Source organism: Nannobrachium achirus, assembly GCF_963921795.1.
Source record: "Nannobrachium achirus genome assembly, chromosome: 9".
Lineage (NCBI taxonomy): Eukaryota > Metazoa > Chordata > Actinopteri > Myctophiformes > Myctophidae > Nannobrachium > Nannobrachium achirus.
The window spans coordinates 20,280,690-20,299,943 of NC_137818.1; the positions used below are offsets into that span (position 1 = coordinate 20,280,690).

Below are 19,254 nucleotides of genomic sequence, written 5' to 3' on the forward strand. Positions count from 1 at the left end.
CAGCCCAACATGAACGTGTGTGTTTGTTTTCTTTCAGAAATACAAGGAGTTTGAGCGGGCGGTGCGAGTGGAAGAGATCGACGGCCTGCACCTGGTGAAGAGGCTGGCCGAGGACATGGAGGAGATGTTCCGCAAGAAGGCCGAGGCCATGAAGGTACGTACGCTGCTCCATGGAAACTACAACCTTTTTCTTTTTTTTGGTGCGGTGAAAGCGCTCCCAATAGACAGGTATGTCTGTGGCTGGCTGGCTGGCTGGCTGGCTATGTGGCTGGCTGGCTATGTCCGTAGCCTGGCAATACCTTGAGTGGCCACACACAAGTTAAAGGAGGGGCGCTGTTGTTGTTGGCAGACACACACACACACACACACACACACACACACACATACACACACACACACACACACACACACACACACACACACACACACACACACACACACACACACACACACGGATGGATGGATGGATGGATGGAGGATGGATGGATGGATGGATGGATGGATGGATGGATGGATGGATGGATGGATGATGGATGGATGGATGGAGGATGGATGGATGATGGATGGATGGATGGATGGATGGATGGATGGATGGATGGATGGATAATGGATGGATGGATGGATGGATGGATGGATGGATGGATGGATGATGGATGGATGGATGATGGATGATGGATGGATGGATGAATGATGGATGGATGGATGGATGGATGAATGATGGATGGATGGATGGATGGAGGATGGATGGAGGATGGATGGATGGATGATGGATGGATGGATGGATGATGGATGGATGGATGGATGGAGGATGGATGGATGACGGATGGGGGATGATGGATGATGGATGATGGATGGATGGAGGATGGATGGATGGATGGATGGATGGATGGATGGATGGAGGATGGATGGATGATGGATGGATGGATGATGGATGGATGATGGATGGATGGATGGATGATCTAGAACATATAGAATCAAAAACAGATCTAGAACACATAGCGCTTCTAGGGCACTATTGTGCAGACTAGACACACACACACACACACACACACACAGGGTATAGCTGCTCAGATTCACCGCTCCACTTCGAACCGAGGTTTGATTTTATTACAAGGATTCCATGTTTTATGTGCATTAGGCCCAAGGGGCAAACCCCCTTTGCTGGAATTGAAGTTCACTTCCGGGTTCTCGTTCAGCCCGACTGTTTCTATTAATGACCCAGCAGATGTCGCTATTTCTATTTCACCTTCTACCGTTCATTATAATGTCAAGTCAATGGGAAAAAAAACACTTGTTTTCAATCACTAGTTTAAAGTCTATTTTAAACCATCATGATATGTGTTTAGTAAATTATGGCTCTATTCATTTTTTAATTAATGATAAAGTAGGGTATGTTTCTACTGGTTCTACTGAGTGAAGACCCACCCTTGCTGCTGTTGCAGCCAATAGCACAATTTCTGTTAGCATTTCTGACCGAATATGTAATGAATAATAAACAGGCTTCAAAACGGGTCTGTAGAAACCAATGGCATAACTTTGTTGTGACCAACACCCAGTCCAGCATACATCCACAGATTCTGAAAACAAACACCATATATATTCATGCCATCGCAACAGTGTTTTGAAAAGAAACTGCCAGTCATATTTATCGCCAATATAAAACGAAACAAAGACTATTGTGAAAAAAGAGAGAGAGAAACAAAAAGACATGTATGCACTTTATTTAGAAAGAAGTGGAAAGAAGACAAAGTGGAAAACGTGTATGTTCGGGAAAAAGAAGATCCTGTGTTCCAATGGATCCAATGTAGTTATTATTTAGTCACATGCTCACTTTGATTGGTTAAACATTTATAAACCCCACACACAGACTTAGCCACATTGAGCCTGGTGTCCCTATTGCCAAAATATCAGATCCGCAACGCTTCACGTCGTGCAGATCTGCTATTTCTGCTACTTTTGTGCTGCGCTGTCGTACGACGAAGTGTAACAAAACATCTTATAAAGATAAAGATGTGGATAAACATGTTTTCTGCTGGACAGCCAAGAGATGCACTTTGCACTAAGCTGCTAGAATCAGTTGTTAAAGTGGCTTTGGTCTGACTGTATTAATGACCCTACCCTACGGGCTCTCTGATGAAGTACTGCAGGGTTATGTTGCCAAAGTGAAACCGTAGATCTCCCTTTGTGTGTGTGTGTGTGTGTGTGTGTGTGTGTGTGTGTGTGTGTGTGTGTGTGTGTGGGTTTGCAATTGCTACCACGAGGGGACTTCCACATGATAGCACAGTCACGACATGGGGACTAAAAAACCATGTGGGCACCTAAGTATTAGTCCCCACATGAGAAGAGCGTTAAATCAATCCAGAACAATGAATTACTATGCCCAGAGCTTTTTTTTCAAATGGCACACAAGGTCTTTAATCTCTGAGTAGTGTGCTACTAGTGTGTTACAAGTGCTCCCCCCAGCGACCGCAAATGGTACTGCTATGGTGTGCTAATGTTACACACATTTAGCCAATGAGAAGCGACAGGCCAGTGACGTGCCAGACACGTGTCTCTTAGACGACAATTTCATTGGATTTGAGGCCGTAGGCCATTCATGCATACAATACGTCACTACATTACTGGAGTCTGGAGAACTTACCGGGAAATTTTCAACATTACATGCAAGTCACATCATTATAAACGATAAGGTAAGTTTACAAGTGATTCTGTATATATTTTATAGTAGGGTGACCCTGCATCTTGTGTTTAAACAGATCCACTGCACATATCTTATCAAGAATGAGACTTTTAACTTAAGGACTAAAAACTAAACGTTTTTTAGCTGGTGACAAAGTCACTGTGATGATCTGCATGTTGTAATGCAATACTGTCGATCATGTTTCTCGACATTATTTGCGTGGACAGACGATTTAAAGTCGCACAGCAGCGCAGATGAGATGTTTTTTTTTATATTTTAGTAGAAATACTGTGGCAGGGAGACGATAGAGAGAGAGGGAGGGGGGGCATGCAGCAGTTTCAGTTCGGTCACAGACAAGTTCTCCTCCCCTCCCCCACCGACCACAGCCAGTGCTAATCACTGCCTGGTGTGTTGAATTAACAAGTTTGTGCAAGGCACTGCAGACGTCTCCGTACTTCTCCCTCTTGTCATGGTAGCACAGGTAATTATTTGGCATGAATGTAACGTTAACAATATTTAAACATGCTGAATCATCAGCATTTGCTACTGTGTTCTCAACAGTATTTTCAATGTCTTTTTTATTTATTTTACTGATTTTTCTGGATTGACTTCTTTTCTAATGGGCCCATTCACTTTGGTTAGTATTGGAGAGTATAAACCTGAGTCTAAATCCGCCGTTCTGTTCTGGGAAAGAAGCCTAATTTATACTTCGCAGTACAAGGGTGTCGCAAATAAAATAGCAGACCTACAAGCTCACAACGCGTTGTGGATGCGTCGTGCTGGGAGCTTGTAGGTCTGTTTTTAAAAAAATCTTTTTTTATTTTTTTTTATAAAATGGCATAATCTTGGGTTATATTATTATAATAGCCTAATTAGGGGTCCTCAATAGGCGGACCGCGGTCCACGTCCGGACCGCGAGGCACCGCCGACCGGACCCAGGACGAATTATTAAAAAAAAAAAAAATACACGTTTTTTTTCCACTTTTCTTTGTATTCCACTTCATTGCATGCGCTCTGAAATCTGTGTGCGAGAGAGAGAGAGAACGGCACGCTGATTGGCTGATGCCGGGGTATGGGTTGTCATCTCTATGACAACGACTGATAGGCTGACGCTGATAGGCTGTTACCACCGCCTCTGTTCATTTCACACACTGGGTAGACTGAGTGCTTTCGAAGCTAACCTCGCCTACCAGCCTTTCTTTCGAAGCAGGCATCACGCAGCAGCAAAGGCAGCAGCAGCGATTAGTTGCAGGCTGTAAACTAGTTATAAATCAGTGGGTTTCATTCGCGCACAAGCACAACATCAACGTGAATACTTTTGCTGGATGAGGAATATAATCTTCTCTCCAGAGAGTTTTCGCGAGGTGCCTCTCTCTTTCTCCATGGATATGCAGCGAGCCGAGCAAATCAGTGGCGTCAGTTCAGAAAAAGGTAAGGTATGGCAACATGACTGGTGTCTTGCACGCGCGCCTTCGCGCACGTGCAAGACACCAGTCATGTTGCCATACCTTAGCAACAGGCACAATGAAAAGTACATTTTATTATTTCCCCCTGTAGCCAAGGTATGGCAGATGCATACCCCTGCCATACCCAATTGACGCCCCTGGGCCAAATCCAGCTGCGAGGCGAGCCACACGCATACTCGGAGCGGGGAGGCTCTCTCCGACGCGCGGCACCTTGTTTTCGGATCGATATTCACGTTGCGACACAAGCATAAACCATTCAAAGATTATCCCAGTTTGCTAAAAGAAACAAACACTCGCGCAAACAAATGATTGTTCAAATAACTAGCCGTGAAGTTATTCCCCCATAAAATTAAGCTTTATTCGTTGACATTATTGTACATTCACAAATAAAAAAAGACTATCGAGTTCATTGTCTGACGTTGATTGCTTAATGTATAGGCCTGCATAATAATGGCATTGTGTACTGTAGCTATTTACAATTGCAGTTTCTATTGGTCATCAGATGCATTGTCCTATAGCCCTTGTCATCTGTGACGATTTAAAGTCGCACAGCAGCGCAGATGAGATGATTGTTTTGATTGATTTGTGCTTCGCCATAGCACCGTACTGCGGGGTTGTTGCGTGTTGAAAATAGCAGATCATGATAAAATATAATAATCGCGGGACATCCGTTTTTATTGCAAAGGACTACATTAGCTTAGAGCATTGGTTCTCTAAGTGGGGTCTGAGGACCCCCAGGGGTCCTTGAGGGAGTTCTAGTGGGTCCTCAGCTAAATGATAGTAACCAAATGGACCCTTATGGGTATGTGCATGTGTTATTTTAAGTGGGAAATGTATGTTTTGCAATAATAATCTAAATCTACTAAATAACTAGTAGTTTTAAATATTTGTAGTGGAGTAAAAGTATTTTAAAGTTGACAACTATTGTGGGGGTGGTTTGACTTGATTTAGGGGTGTAGATAAGTACCTATTGTCCCACCCAACAATAATGTTCTCCCAGAATACAATAAGTTGGGTTGTTAGACCCAAAAATGTGTCTGTTTTCTTTGTGTTTACTTAATTATTAGACTTGTCATGAAGTATGTTACAAAATCATTGTAAACATCCAAAATGGGACCGTAATTTTTTGCTTGCGGCCCTTTGTATTTTGCTGAGTGGCCCCTGAGGCATCTTAAGTTGAGTAGCCCTGGTCTAAATTAATCAGTGTAAACGGCTCTCTGTAGGTCCAGCAGACAGGCGACTTCTCTGCTGCATCCTTATATATTCCTCTGTTGTATTGTTTTAAAAGTTTAAAGGTCTACACATTCTTCCAATGCATATCCAGGCCTTTTTGACGGATTGGAAGAGATTTCGAAGCTCTGGGTCCAACACAGAATTAATATTTAATGTGTAAAAATCCGCTGTATTTACATTAAAGTGAATGGGCCCATTAGAGGTGGCTGTGATACTGGTCGGAGGTTGAGGCGGAGAGGTTGGGAGGTATATGGGCATTCCCATATATATCCTTAATATTGATTACAATATCCTTAATAATGTCCTTAATATTGACAACATAGGAATCTCCATATATGGGCATAAAACGTACGTAAGTAATGCCAAGTAGGGCCTTGGTTCCCAAACAATGGGTCGGGACCCATCTGAGTTCCCCTCCTACATATTGTTCCTAAATAGATCAAAATAGCAATCAATGTCATGATTTTCAAACAAATTAAAGTATTCATTCCAAGAATGTCTAATTTATATTTTGGGTCACTGGCTAACAAGTTTGGGAACCACTGTGTTAGAGCACACTGGTAGGGCATTGATTGACTTAAGCATAACAGACACTAGCATTGAGCCCTGATGGACCCATCCCAGGAGTTTGACACCCCCTCCCCTTTTGTATTTATAGTTTGAGTCTACAGAAACAGGATCAAGACGATGGTCAGGAAGCTGGATGACCCGGCAAAATGGTGAGAGGCATTAGCAAATATTAGCATAAGAGGTTCTTGCGATATACCATACCTGTATTTATGTGTTGACTGATTGGTTTGTTACGTAAAAGGGTCTTAAAAGGTGTACTAAACCTGCTTTTTTGCTTTCCAGGACTTTTGTGTAGGAGAGCGTGTCTTGGCCCAGTGGACAGACTCTCGCTACTATTCAGCAAAAGTAACCAAAGTCAACGAGAGAGGTTTGAATCACTGAAACGCATGTCACAAAGACAGTGTTGTAAATGGCAAAACACACATTAACCGCTACTTTAGACATAGGCTATTTGAAAGAAGCCGATCTACAAGCTCACATTAAGCTAACATTGAGCTTGCAGATGCTCTATTACATCTGGGTACTTATCACCACTGCATGATGGCATAAAGTAGACATAGTTTTAGTGATAAATATGTCCATGTTTCTCTGTGTGTTGACAGCAAGGACATGCACTGTGAAATACTATGATGGGGCGGTGTGTTCTGTCAAGAATGTGAACATTAAAAGAAAGCTGCCAAAAAACAAGACCAAGAAGTCAAGGTAGGTCACCGAGACTCAAGACAAACGCCACTGAGACATGTTGAACAAAGACAAAATCCAATTAGTACTGTTCAATTAGGGATTTTAAGCCTTTAAAAAAAAGAAAAGATGCACCAGCAAATGTATTCACCCTGCCTTAATTTTATTTGCAGCCCCTCCAAACTATGTCCAAAAAAAGAGAATCATGCTCTGCGTAAGAATTAAACACGATATTTTGTAGTGGTTGTTGCTAGATTATGATATCCGTAAAGGGGTTTAACCTAGAATTGCAAATCACTGCTCTAACCCGTTCTGCTCTCTGGTTTTAGAGGATTTTCAAGAATAATAAGTAATACTTAGGAAAGCGATTAAGTGAATGGGGAGATGACTTTATTGTCCTGCCTCTGCAGAAAGAAAGTGGTGAAAGCTCCATCTGTGACCCCACCTGCCCTCACAGCACATGAAGAGCCAGACCCCTTATCGAGTGAGTCACATAGTTTGCTATATCAGTGCGTTGTAGTCCTTGTGTTGGCACACGTATAGCAACTCAATTGTTCTTTTGTGACTTGCATGTAATTCTTACAGCTCAGGGAAGGCCAGAGTCTTCACAACATGCTCTCTGTGTCGTCAAACGCCCCAGTGATGATGCCGTGACCCTCACCGGAAGGCCAGAGTCTTCACAACGTGCTCTCTGTGGCGTCAAACGCCCCAGTGATGACGCAGTTACCCTGACCAAGCCTTCCTCTGCCCCACAATTATACACAGCACCTGAGAAACAGCCAACCTCCACAGCGAGAGAAAGAAAGACCCTCTCCGCAGGTAAGCACAGATGGCAAACTTAACCCATTTAGGCCTGAACACATTATGACGCAATATTTTATGCTTTAACTATTGAAAAATAGCAGATATACAAGCTCACAGCGCGGCACCGAGTGCCGCGCTGCGAGCTTGTAGATCTGCTATTTTTGAAAAATCGTGAAAATTAGATTTTTGACCCGATTACATAAGTGTCTTTTGAATCCTTCTAAGATTTTTTTGAAAAAACGATGTTTGTATGTCAACAATCTGGCCAGCCATCGTCAAAGAAAAGGTCCTTATCATTTAACTGGAGCTCAGTTAGTCTGTTCTTGAGAGACTACTATGTCAGTGGTTCTCAAACCTTTTCATGTGAAGGAACCCCAAAATGATATTTTTTGATGCTTCTTCTCATTCCTACAGCTCAGGGAAAGCCAGAGTCTTCACAACGTGCTCTCTGTGGCGTCAAACGCCCCAGTGATGACGCAGTTACCCTGACCAAGCCTTCCTCTGCCCCACAATTCTACACAGCACCTGAGAACCAGCCAACCTCCACAGCGAGAGAAAAAAAGACCCTCTCCGCAGGTGAGCACAGATGGCAAACTTAAGACACAGGGAAGCATAACTGGCACACAGGGGACACTGACTATCTAAAACAGAAAAACGTGGCACATCATTTCAAAAAGGTTGCTGGCCTGTGTTAGTACATTGTAGCCTTTGTGTTAGAAAGAACTGCCTTTGGGGCTCCTATAGTAACTCAAATGTACATATCTGATGCTCTTTCTGATTCCTACAGCTCGGGGAAGGAATGAGCCTTCAGATGGTCATCTCCAGCTCAGATCCAGGCGCTCACGTGACAACTCTCTGCCTCCCCCCCTGCTCCAGCAAACATATATGGATTATCCTCATGGACACCACAATTGCATCTACTTGCACAGAGAAGCTCGAGTGATGATACCATCGGTGGACTTAGGAGGATGGTCACCTTCTTGGTATTTTTTCCTCTGACTTCAACTCTGGAGAAGTATTTGCACAGACTTTGTTCAAGGTCAGAGAGAGCATAATTTATGTCTTCGTGACTTTCCTTTTGAACCCTTGACAGGAATGCAGATAGCTTCATTTTGGACAACTCCCCTTGTCTTCTCCTGTTGAACAGGAGAACCTGAGTAAGAGTTACCAAGGTCAGCTTCCTGTAGTTCTCCAACGTCTCTGCACACTTCAAGGCCTCAAAATCCTGCTGCTGCTGCTTATTCAGGAAATCATGTAGTCGTTTCACATCCTCTGTAAGGGGCAGTAGCAAAGGGGTATTATAGTTTGCCTCATCGAGTTTCCTGTGACAGTTCCCTGCTACCAACTCATTCCACTTTGCATCATAGACTTCTTGGAAGTTTTTTGCCTTTTCCGCAAGTGCTTTGTCCCCAGTGATAAGTGCGTTACCCTGCATGATCATAGCGATTCTTTTCAGGCTTTGTCCAAGCTTTAATGGAAGTGAGAGGGCCTCTTCGCTCCTTGTGTTTGTTACCGATGTGTGTAACACTGCCTTCACCAGCTCATAAAAGTTTTTTGGCATGACATATTCCGCGATACTTTTAAAAGGTGTTACATCCTTGCCATAGAAAACGAGTCGACCAAGAGACCTCATGCCTTGTCTTACATATTCGTGTTTTGAGGGATCATATCCATGCTTATTGAACCGATACTCTCCAAATTTCAAAATCCAAGGGTCTGATTTAACTGTACAAGCAATGTCATCCTTTTTCATCTTACATACCAATGCCCAGAGTTCTTTGCTAACCGTGCTAGAGTGGGGTAAGGCAGCAGCACAGAGGTCTTGAACTGGAGTTCTACCTGGTAGGGCTTTCTCATGGGCTGATCTAGCAATGCAAGTGCGAAAGTGTCTCCACATTGCATGCTTAGGGTGTAGTCCTTGGCAGTACGCACAGGGCAAGTAGACGTTCCCTTGTTCTTATTTTTGTGGCTGCTTCTGCACAACCAAACTACCGCGACCCTCTTCCAAAACTTTGCAATTATATGCAAAGTTTCCTTGATTACGGAGTAATTGCAAATGATTACGCCTTTCTTTAGAGCCCTTAGGAAAACTCATTGCTAATGCTACTTCTTTCTCCTTTATGTGAACCTGCTCCAAGTGCCTTGCCATTTTGATGTACAACACAAAACCAACAGTATTGTTTCTTGTTGTACAGACAAGATCCATCCACTTTCTTTTCCACAGCTGGAACGGACACGGAGGGTTTTTGGTCACTACCGATGGTTGCTTCTTCTCTACCGGGATATTCATGCCTCTTCTGTGTCGTATCTTCCGAGACTACTTACTACTATACAAGCTCCAAAGGCAGTTCTTACTAACACAAAGGCTACAATGTACGAACACGGGCCAGCAACCTTTTTGAAATGATGTGCCACGTTTTTCTGTTTTAGATAGTCAGTGTGCCATGTCAGTCATTTAATGACACCCATCAAATAAACCCTTCAATGTCCCCAATTCCCACCTGTGTGCCAGTTATGCTTCCCTGTGTCTTAAGTTGGCCATCTGTGCTCACCTGCGGAGGGGGTTGTTCTTTCTCTCGCTGTGGAGGTTGGTTGGCTCTCAGATGCTGTGTATGATTGTGGGGTAGCGGAAGGCTCAGTGAGGCTCACCGCATTATCACTGGGGTTCATGTCCACATGAACATTTACATTTGTAAGTTTACATAACTAACTCATGACATGACATGAATGTAAAACCGAATGCTTCCCATTAAATGTATTTGTATTTCTCCCTGTTTGCTTGGTTTCTGTTTTAATACCAATAATAGCGATTCAAAGCAGTTGTCCCCAAAACCACACGTACAGTCTGTCAAATTGCCCCTATGATCACGGCAGCAGCGCTGATCCTACACTTTAGCTGCACTATTTGCATGCTTGTGCCCCGGTAGTTGTCACAATCAAGTTGGTTACGCTTCTTGAATAGGTCCATCAGGTTCTGTTTCTTTTCCAGCCTTTAGCTGGTGGTCAATCACATGTTGGACCTCTAGCATTGTGATAGGATCATCTAGCAGTGGCATCTTGACATATGATTATAGTACATGCCATTGCTACCTTCAAGCGGCTATTTCACCTTGTCTCCACATATAGTGTTCAAATCACCCACCCATGAATGTTCGTCATAGGGTGAGGGCCCAGACTGCAATCACTTTATATCAGATCAAGTTTCATGACATGAAGTCCCCAGACAGAGTAACATCTGAAACTGTTATGGAGTGTTGTCCCCAGAAAGAATGGACTATATGATGGAGTGTCATGACATGGAGTCCCCAGACAGAGAGTAACATCTGAAACTGTTATGGAGTGTTGTCCCCAGAAAGAATGGACTATATGATGGAGTGTCATGACATGAAGTCCCCAGACAGAGAGTAACATATGAAACTGTTATGGAGTGTTGTCCCCAGAAAGAATGGACTATATGATGGAGTGTCATGACATGGAGTCCCCAGACAGAGAGTAACATCTGAAACTGTTATGGAGTGTTGTCCCCAGAAAGAATGGACTATATGATGGAGTGTCATGACATGGAGTCCCCAGACAGAGAGTAACATCTGAAACTGTTATGGAGTGTTGTCCCCAGAAAGAATGGACTATATCATGGAGTGTCATGACATGAAGTCCCCAGACAGAGAGTAACATATGAAACTGTTATGGAGTGTTGTCCCCAGAAAGAATGGACTATATGATGGAGTGTCATGACATGGAGTCCCCAGACAGAGAGTAACATCTGAAACTGTTATGGAGTGTTGTCCCCAGAAAGAATGGACTATATGATGGAGTGTCATGACATGAAGTCCCCAGACAGAGAGTAACATATGAAACTGTTATGGAGTGTTGTCCCCAGAAAGAATAGATTATCTGAGTGTTATTGCGACCAAAGTTTGCGGTTTGATGTAAAAACCTCCAGATCTTGTCTGTGCGTGTATGTCCCCATCACACTTGTGATGTCACTCTGACATCACTGTTCTTACATAACCCTGACATCACTGACCTAGATGTAGGACTGTTAAGACATCACTGTCAGATCAATGTTGTGAAATCACTCTGACTCTTAAAGATGTAGGGGATCTCCAGATAGGTCATCACTGTCAGATCAATGTTCTGAAATCACTCTGACTCTTAAAGATGTAGGGGATCTCCAGATAGGTATGCCCATATCTGGAGATCCCTGATGTCCTCAATGACCAAGTATAGGACTCCCCTTTATGCTCATACCATATGGAGATCCCTGATGTCCTCACTGACCAAGATGTAGGACTCCCCTTTATGCTCATACCATATATGGAGATCCCTGATGTCATCAATATTAAGCCCATATCTGGGAATGCCCATATATGGACATATTGTAGTCATAAAGTCAGAAAGGGAACTGGAACTCGAACATCTGGAACTGTTATGGAGTGTTGTCCCCAGAAAGAATGGACTATGTGATTGGAGTCCCCAGGAAGTCTGGCATCTGAAGTGTGCTATGGTGTCCCCAGAAAGGTGTAATGTAACATGTGGGTTCCCAAATGGGAGGATTCAGTCAGGTCTGGGGGGGAAAGTATTGAATATTTCTGAATTAATGTGATATTCTGATTCCTGATGTTTTTCTGAGCATGCATGATTTTTCTCAGAGGCGTACCATGTCTAGAAAGGGGAGTTCCCACACGGTAATGTAAACTCATGAGTCCCCAGAATGTAGCCTTTGCAAGTCTGTGTGTGTGTGTGTGTGTGTGTGTGTGTGTGTGTGTGTGTGTGTGTGTGTGTGTGTGTGTGTGTGTGTGTGTGTGTGTGTGTGTGTGTGTGTGTGTGTGTGTGTGTGTGTGTGTGTGTGTGCGCGCGCGTGAGATCTACATATCGTATCACTGTGTCATTTTATCGATCTCCTCAGACCAAACCCCATTATCTAAGAGGCCACTTTAGGACAGAGGGCTGAGGGCTTCATGTGTTTGTGTGTGTGTGCACGACACGTGCACGCCATCCGCCCCCACGTGTTGTTATCGTCACTGTATAGCTCAAGCCAGATTTAAGTTGTGACCTACAGTTATTGTACAGCTTGCAGTGAAATGCTTGGTACTGTAGCTTTGCTCTAGATTTAATACTGTGGAGCAACACAAATCGGTATATGTTCACATCTGGACAGATGTGCAACGGGGGAAAAAACAAACAGTATGAAATGCACACATGAAAGTTCTTAATATGGTACATGAACTTTACAAATTGTATAGAATATGTACAGTATATATAGACTAGTAGGATGCCTCAGGGCGCCATCAGGGATGTGGACATCAGGGATGTGGACATCAGGGCTGTGGAAATCAGGGATCTCCATATATGGGCATAAAAGGGATTTTTTTCCCCCTGGCATCACAGGGATCTCCATATCTCCATATATGGGCATAAAAGGGATTTGTTCCCCCTGGCATGACAGGGATCTCTCTAACAGGGCATCATTACTATTGATGACATCAGGGAACTCCATATGTGGGCATAAAAGGGATTCTGTTAGTGTGACATCACAGTGAAGCCAGCGTGATGTCAGAGTGGCAAACCCATTCTGGTAGAGTGGTTCCCCTGACATCACAGTGACATCAGAGCATGATGACATCATGATGACACATTTTTACGGTCTATGGGTTTGCCCATAGACCGTCTACACGGAGACAAGATCTGCAATAAGAACATGTGCAGAATAGGGATGGGACGATATGAAAATTTCATATCACGATTATTGTGACAAAAGAAATCGCGATAATATCCTAAATCGCGATAATCAAAATCCATTATCCTGGGGCCGAACATTTGCCAAAAAAATAGCAGATCTACAAGCTCGCAATGTTGCGACGTGTTGTGAGCTTGTAGATCGTCTATTTTTTGGCAAAGACATTTGATAGAGAGTGAAAAAAAAGACTGTATCAAGTACATATATTATAAGTATGTTTTACCAATTATAGCGGGTTTAAGTGGTACCGGATATGCAGCTCGGCAAATAAAGGTGAATTGATCCCAGTGCATGACGGAGGACGATATCACGATAAATGAAATCTCCACGATACGATTATCGTTTTTTATCACGATAAACAATAATATCGCGTATCGTCCCATCCCTAGTGCAGAACGAGCACATCACACACACACACACACACACACACACACACACACACACACACACACACACACACACACACACACACACACACACACACACACACAGATATGCTGTTCTGTATGTACAAAGTGGGCAACAAAGTCAGTTGTTATCTAGCTCAAGTACAGCACTACTCTGTAATCCGTGTACTGTTGAGAGAGCAGTGCGTATATAGGCCCTCAGGCTGGCCTTAGGATGAACTGGAAGGCTGTGGAACCTCTCTGCCTTGGCCTTGTGGTTGCGGTGTAATGGGCCTGCCACAATTCATCTCTGTTGGGTGGAAACCTTGTACAGTATAGGTCCAAAACGGTTTCAGGATCCATATTCAAAAGTACCACGCTTTCAGAGAGTTTCACTAACCTTTGAGAATTCATAGAATATTCCACAATGATCGGCAAATGACCTTTTCATCACCCCTGAATTACATTGTTACTTGGCAACTTATATCATTGCGACCGTTAGGTCGCAGTTACTATGAAAAGCTCCACCCGCTGTCCCTCCTTCCGTCAGTCAGTCAGTCCCTCCGTCTGTCCGTCACGTCACACTTTTGCCCCTACATTTATCTCTGGCATCGTTGGCCCTATCGATGCCAAACTTTGCACACACACACTCCTTGGATGGCAAATCACAACCTCTGCCCCTGATTACTCACATGGACCTCTTCTAGTGCCACCATCAGGCAGATGTTTGCAAAACACATTTTTGGACTCCTACAGAACGCAAAGCGGTACACAGTATCTCTTAAGTCATGTCATCAACATGGATCTGTCCCATTTCCCATATTCCCTCCTAATTGGCTACGATTGCCCTCTAAAGTTTGTGTATGCGACGTGACGGTCGCTTATCTCCCTATTAGGGAGTCTTACTGGTATTAACGGTACTTAAATATGAAAATCTCTCCCCCTAAGATACAGTATAGGCTATGTCACGACAACTTGAGAGAATATCTGTTTTCATGAGGACAGATTACTTTCCGTTTAACCACTTAAACCCTATTGTGGGCAGTGCATTCACCAAAAATAGCAGATCTACAAGCTCACAGCGGGTCACACGTTGTGAGCTTGTAGATCTGCTATTTTTGGTGTACCGTAGACAGAAAAGAAAATGGCACCAAGTAAAGTGCAAGTGACCCTGTTGTAGGGGACTCGGGACATGGGATACCACTGTGTTGGGGCTGCAGGGAAAATGATGTGCAGTTCTTTCCCACCCCCTCACACTTGGGGGTTGACGTCAACCGCCACGTCAAGAATTCAAGTCGGTCACCCCTCAGTGCTTGCGGGTCATCATGTTGCAATTGTGTGCACACATTCTCACCCGTGGTGTGTCTCAATCTGTCTTCATGTACACGTGTGTGTGCCGTGGTAATAACAGCAGGGGTAGTGCCGGGTGGCTTTCGTAGCCACACTGCCTGTCTAGCTCCAGGTGATGAGACCCTATCTTTCCTACATGGTTGCTATTAACAGAAATTGGATTTCTTTTTGAGTCAGGGGTGAGCATGCAGGGAGGCAAGGAGAGATCATCAGACCATGTCCATGCTTTAGCTCAGGGGTCTTCAACGATTTCAGGCCAAGGACCCCTTAGCTGAGAGAGAGAGAGAGATGAAGCAGGGACCCCACAACCTTTTCATAGATTCCATATAGTTTCATCGTTTGACTGCACAATCGTCAGTGTATTTTGGATTCATGTCTATTTGTGTTGTCAGATATTTAACCACTTGAACCGTCAATACTTAATAAACTTGACCTTTCACTCTGTACTTAGTCTGCTCTTTTTTTCCCTTTTTGCCGAGACTAGTCGAGACGTTTTGAGCTTGTAGATCTGCTATTTTTGGCTAAAGTTCTCAGAATATGGACACTGACTAGTGTTCAAGTGGATAATATGAAAAAGGAGATTTTTTTTTTCAAGTTTCACAAAGATTTGGAGGACCCCCTGTAGTAACTCTGAGGACCCCCCAGGGGTCCTGGACTCCCTGTTGAAGACCCCTGCTTTAGCTTTTCTTGTGTGTGGTGTGTTATTCTTCTGTAGCAGACTGTCTGACTGTATCAGATCCAATCCTTTGTCACACTGTGGAATGGAACCCGCAGCCACATTTGAAGGATCTCATCGCAAAATGAAACAGCTGGCCTTTAATACCCACTTCAAAGATTAAAATATGGAGTATGATTAAAACCCATTATTGAACATCATTATCAGTAGCCTGGCATCAATACCATTTTGGGGTTTCTGATCTGGTCCGGAAGGGGAATAACTTTAATCATCAGGTGGCCGGGGAACCATCTCCAAAATGATTCCACTAGTAAAAATGGTGCCTAGTTTGTTATAATCGTTTTGTTTCTTTTTGGTATAATAATCATTTGGTATGTTCATATTTTATTCTAACTCTTAGCGAGGCTAGAGAGACTAAACTTATTGTTTAGCATTATGCGGGGAACAAAAACAATGCAGTCATTTTTATTATTGAATGTAATGTAACATCCCTGGTTCACTTCTGACTGGACATCCATGTTGCATATCGCCGTTGTCAGGTGGAAATCTTGTTGTCACATTTGAAACTTGGAGATACAAGGTTTCTGCCCGACAGGGATGACATCCTTTCCTTTCTCTTTTATCAGTTTCTCTCTTCTATCCTCTCTAAATAAAAGAAACTGAATGACTGACTAAGATTATATATACAATATATTAAGAAAAGGAAGTGATTGTACACAAGCATGGCATTATTCCTAGGTCTTGTCAGCCAGTTAAAGCAGTGTTATATGTACAGCACCTTGCTTGCTGACAAGTCTTTAAGATTTCCATTCTTTTGTTAGATACGACTTTATTCCGCTGAGAGTGCGTTAAGCCCCTGGAGACATGGGGAGCACCGTTAGCTAATGGCTTCTGCTTGCATGCCGCCTGGATGCTTGATAATAATTGTATATCTTGATACTGTGTGTGAGTGTGAGTGTGTGTGTGTGTGTGTGTGTGTGTGTGTGTGTGTGTGTGTGTGTGTGTGTGTGTGTGTGTGTGTGTGTGTGTGTGTGCTCACGCATGTGTGCCTTGGGGTGAATTATCCAGGGTCGAGGAGATATTATGGTGGTGGAGTTGATGGAAGTGCCTTTAACTAGAAAGAGAGGGGGAAACATGAAGGGTGGAGGAGAGAGGAAGAGCACATGTATACGGAAAGGAGAGCGCGGGTGATGGTGTCAAAAACATAATCATGAGTGTATGGAGGAATGGCCAGGGCAGGGCTATTTGAGGAGGAAAAGGAGGAAGTGGAGGTAAATACGAAAAGATTAAATAAAGAAATATACTGTAGGGAGTGTCCATTGGCAGAAATGTCCGGATCAAAATGATCATTAAACCGAATTCGCAAGGCACAATTGCGGTAGATACGATGACTGTATAAGACCAGCGATGACCAACCATGATTGTCCATGAATTGAATACCTAGGACTTCCAACGTAAAAAAAAAGGCCGGAAAAGGTCTTATTTGGGAGGTTGTTTAACTGTACTTGTACTGTACTACATTTCTATTATATTGACTATACTTGTACTGTTCTCCGTTTTTGTCTAATACATTTTTCAGTCAATCAAAAAACCTGTTGACCCCGATAACACAACATAGTGAACAATTAATGTAAAATAAGAACATCTTTGTATTTCTTCTTTGAAACCTTCATGGTGAAACCAATAAATCAGAACTTAAAGTATAGCTACTACTTTAGTTCCATTGATCCAATCAATTGATTGATCGTTAAAATAAACATGAAACAGCAACCGTGTTAAGTGGTCAGATGGGTGGGCCGCGAACGCCTTCAAGATTTTCAAGTGGGCCCTGATCCAGAACGCGTTTCGCTGTTACTACGTGTCATCTTCTCGACACCCAAACCCAACCCTTACCCTAACCCTAACCTTCCGTGGGGTGAGTCGCTCACCCTCCCGACGCTCCTTTGTCGAAATGACGGTCGTTTGAAAGAGCGAGATTTCCCCATCCAGAAAAGGTTGTGAACCGCTGGTATTGTATATAATATACTTTATATAAGATATTCATTCTGCATTGCCCCAGGTCTTGAAATCAACCATTTGGAACCAATGGCATGTGGTGATGCTGAGCTACCCGGGAGAAATGGGAGAAAAGCTGAGGTGTCTTCACACTATAAGACTTATGCAACCCAACAGGGTTGCACTAAGCTGCATTAAAGCATTTTCCCTCTCTGCTAGAGGATGTCCAAAACTGCAACACGGTAAAAAAGATATACACAAAATAAAACTACTGGGCTATGGAAACCCCTAAGATTAAACTGTGCATAAAGGCTAATAGATAAGCCCTCTAATAATTCCTGCCAGCTCAAAAGCACCTGAACATTTGGACTCACTTTGGGCTTACAGTATACATCTAGGTGAAAGTTTAAAAGTGATATCCCGCCACCTGTGACTGGATGGTTATATTATGTAAAGTCTTAAACTTTAGGTGGTTTGCTGTAGCACCACCAGCTGTAGTAAGTATGTGAGCTTATAGATTGACTCTTTTTTATTTAACATGTTTTTATATTTTTAAACATTTTCAACTAATGTATAAGGACATGCACACAATTTTTATGGAACACACTATTGTTCTAGTGCTACTTTAGTATTTATTTCTAGGTAAACATCCATAAATAGGAAAAAAGTCCATTGAGTCCAATGGAGGAGTGGTGCAAGCTTGAGGATTGGTCGAGCTTCACATGTTTGGTTACCAAGACTTGAAATAGGCAACCACACTCGATTTGTGGAGAGAAAACATGCCAAAACATTGAAAAATGGCAGATCTACAAGCTCGCAGCACGGCACTCGCTGCTATTCATGAAAATGTGTGCAAATCTTTGAATATATAAGCGAACATTTGTAACTCAAATTTTGCTTCTGGGTGGTCCCTGGAACTAAATATTTTGAGATGGGGGTCTGTGGCCAAATACATATCATTTTGGGGGTCCTTGACATGAAAAGGTTTTAGCACCACTGACATAGAAACATAGGTTTTTCTAAAAACCTTCAAAGGTTTTCAAAAATAGCAGATCTACAAGCTCGCGAGTCGCAGTGTGACACTCGGTACCACGCTGTGAGCTTGTATATCTGCTATTTTTCAATAGTTAAAGCCCACAATAACACAGTGAATCCTTGTACCCAGGGCCCAGAATTTGGTGCATCACCCCTGGGTGTAGTGCAGACACGCTATCTCTCTATGATTATGAGTACAGTAGTGCTGTAGTCTGATGTGTCTGAACCCAGAGCTCCCCAGAGAAAACCACAGCGACATACAGTAGCTCCTCTCTGCATCTCCATCGTCTCTGCTTTTCAACCGTTGTCGGGTGTAGAGTACCTTGTATGTCCAAAACAGTTTGTGTTGTATTTATCATTTAAAAAATATATATTTAAAATATTGAAAAAAGCAGACCGTTGTGTACTTGTAGATCTGCTATTTTCACTAGTTGTGTGCGACAGACTTGTATGATGAAGCGGGGCTTTACTTAGCAAAAAAAGAAAAAAAACGTACACTTTTGAAACTTACTGAGATAAAAGGTTTCTTCCTGACAGTGACGTGTGTCCCGGGCTGTCCCCCTCCCACACCTCTCTCTCTCTCTCTGTGGGCTTTTACCACCACACCACACTCTCTTCTGTCTGGCCTGGTGTCCCCC

At 43.1% G+C, this 19,254-nt stretch overlaps 1 protein-coding gene and 1 long non-coding RNA gene across 2 annotated transcripts in view; both read left to right on the forward strand.

Moving 5' to 3' along the window:
* Positions 1 to 19,254, forward strand: part of LOC308291136 (voltage-dependent calcium channel subunit alpha-2/delta-3-like) — a gene marked incomplete at both ends in the record, with an annotated part of 340,367 nt that overhangs the window by 48,605 nt on the left and 272,508 nt on the right. The window contains one exon of the mRNA XM_080733078.1: positions 38 to 154. Coding sequence (XP_080589204.1) covers positions 38 to 154 — 117 coding nt within the window. The remainder of the gene's footprint in view (positions 1 to 37; positions 155 to 19,254) is intronic.
* LOC308291137 lies at positions 7,277 to 8,725 on the forward strand. The gene is made up of 3 exons (XR_013962314.1): positions 7,277 to 7,449; positions 7,849 to 8,010; positions 8,222 to 8,725. It is a non-coding gene; the product is annotated as an uncharacterized lncRNA (long non-coding RNA).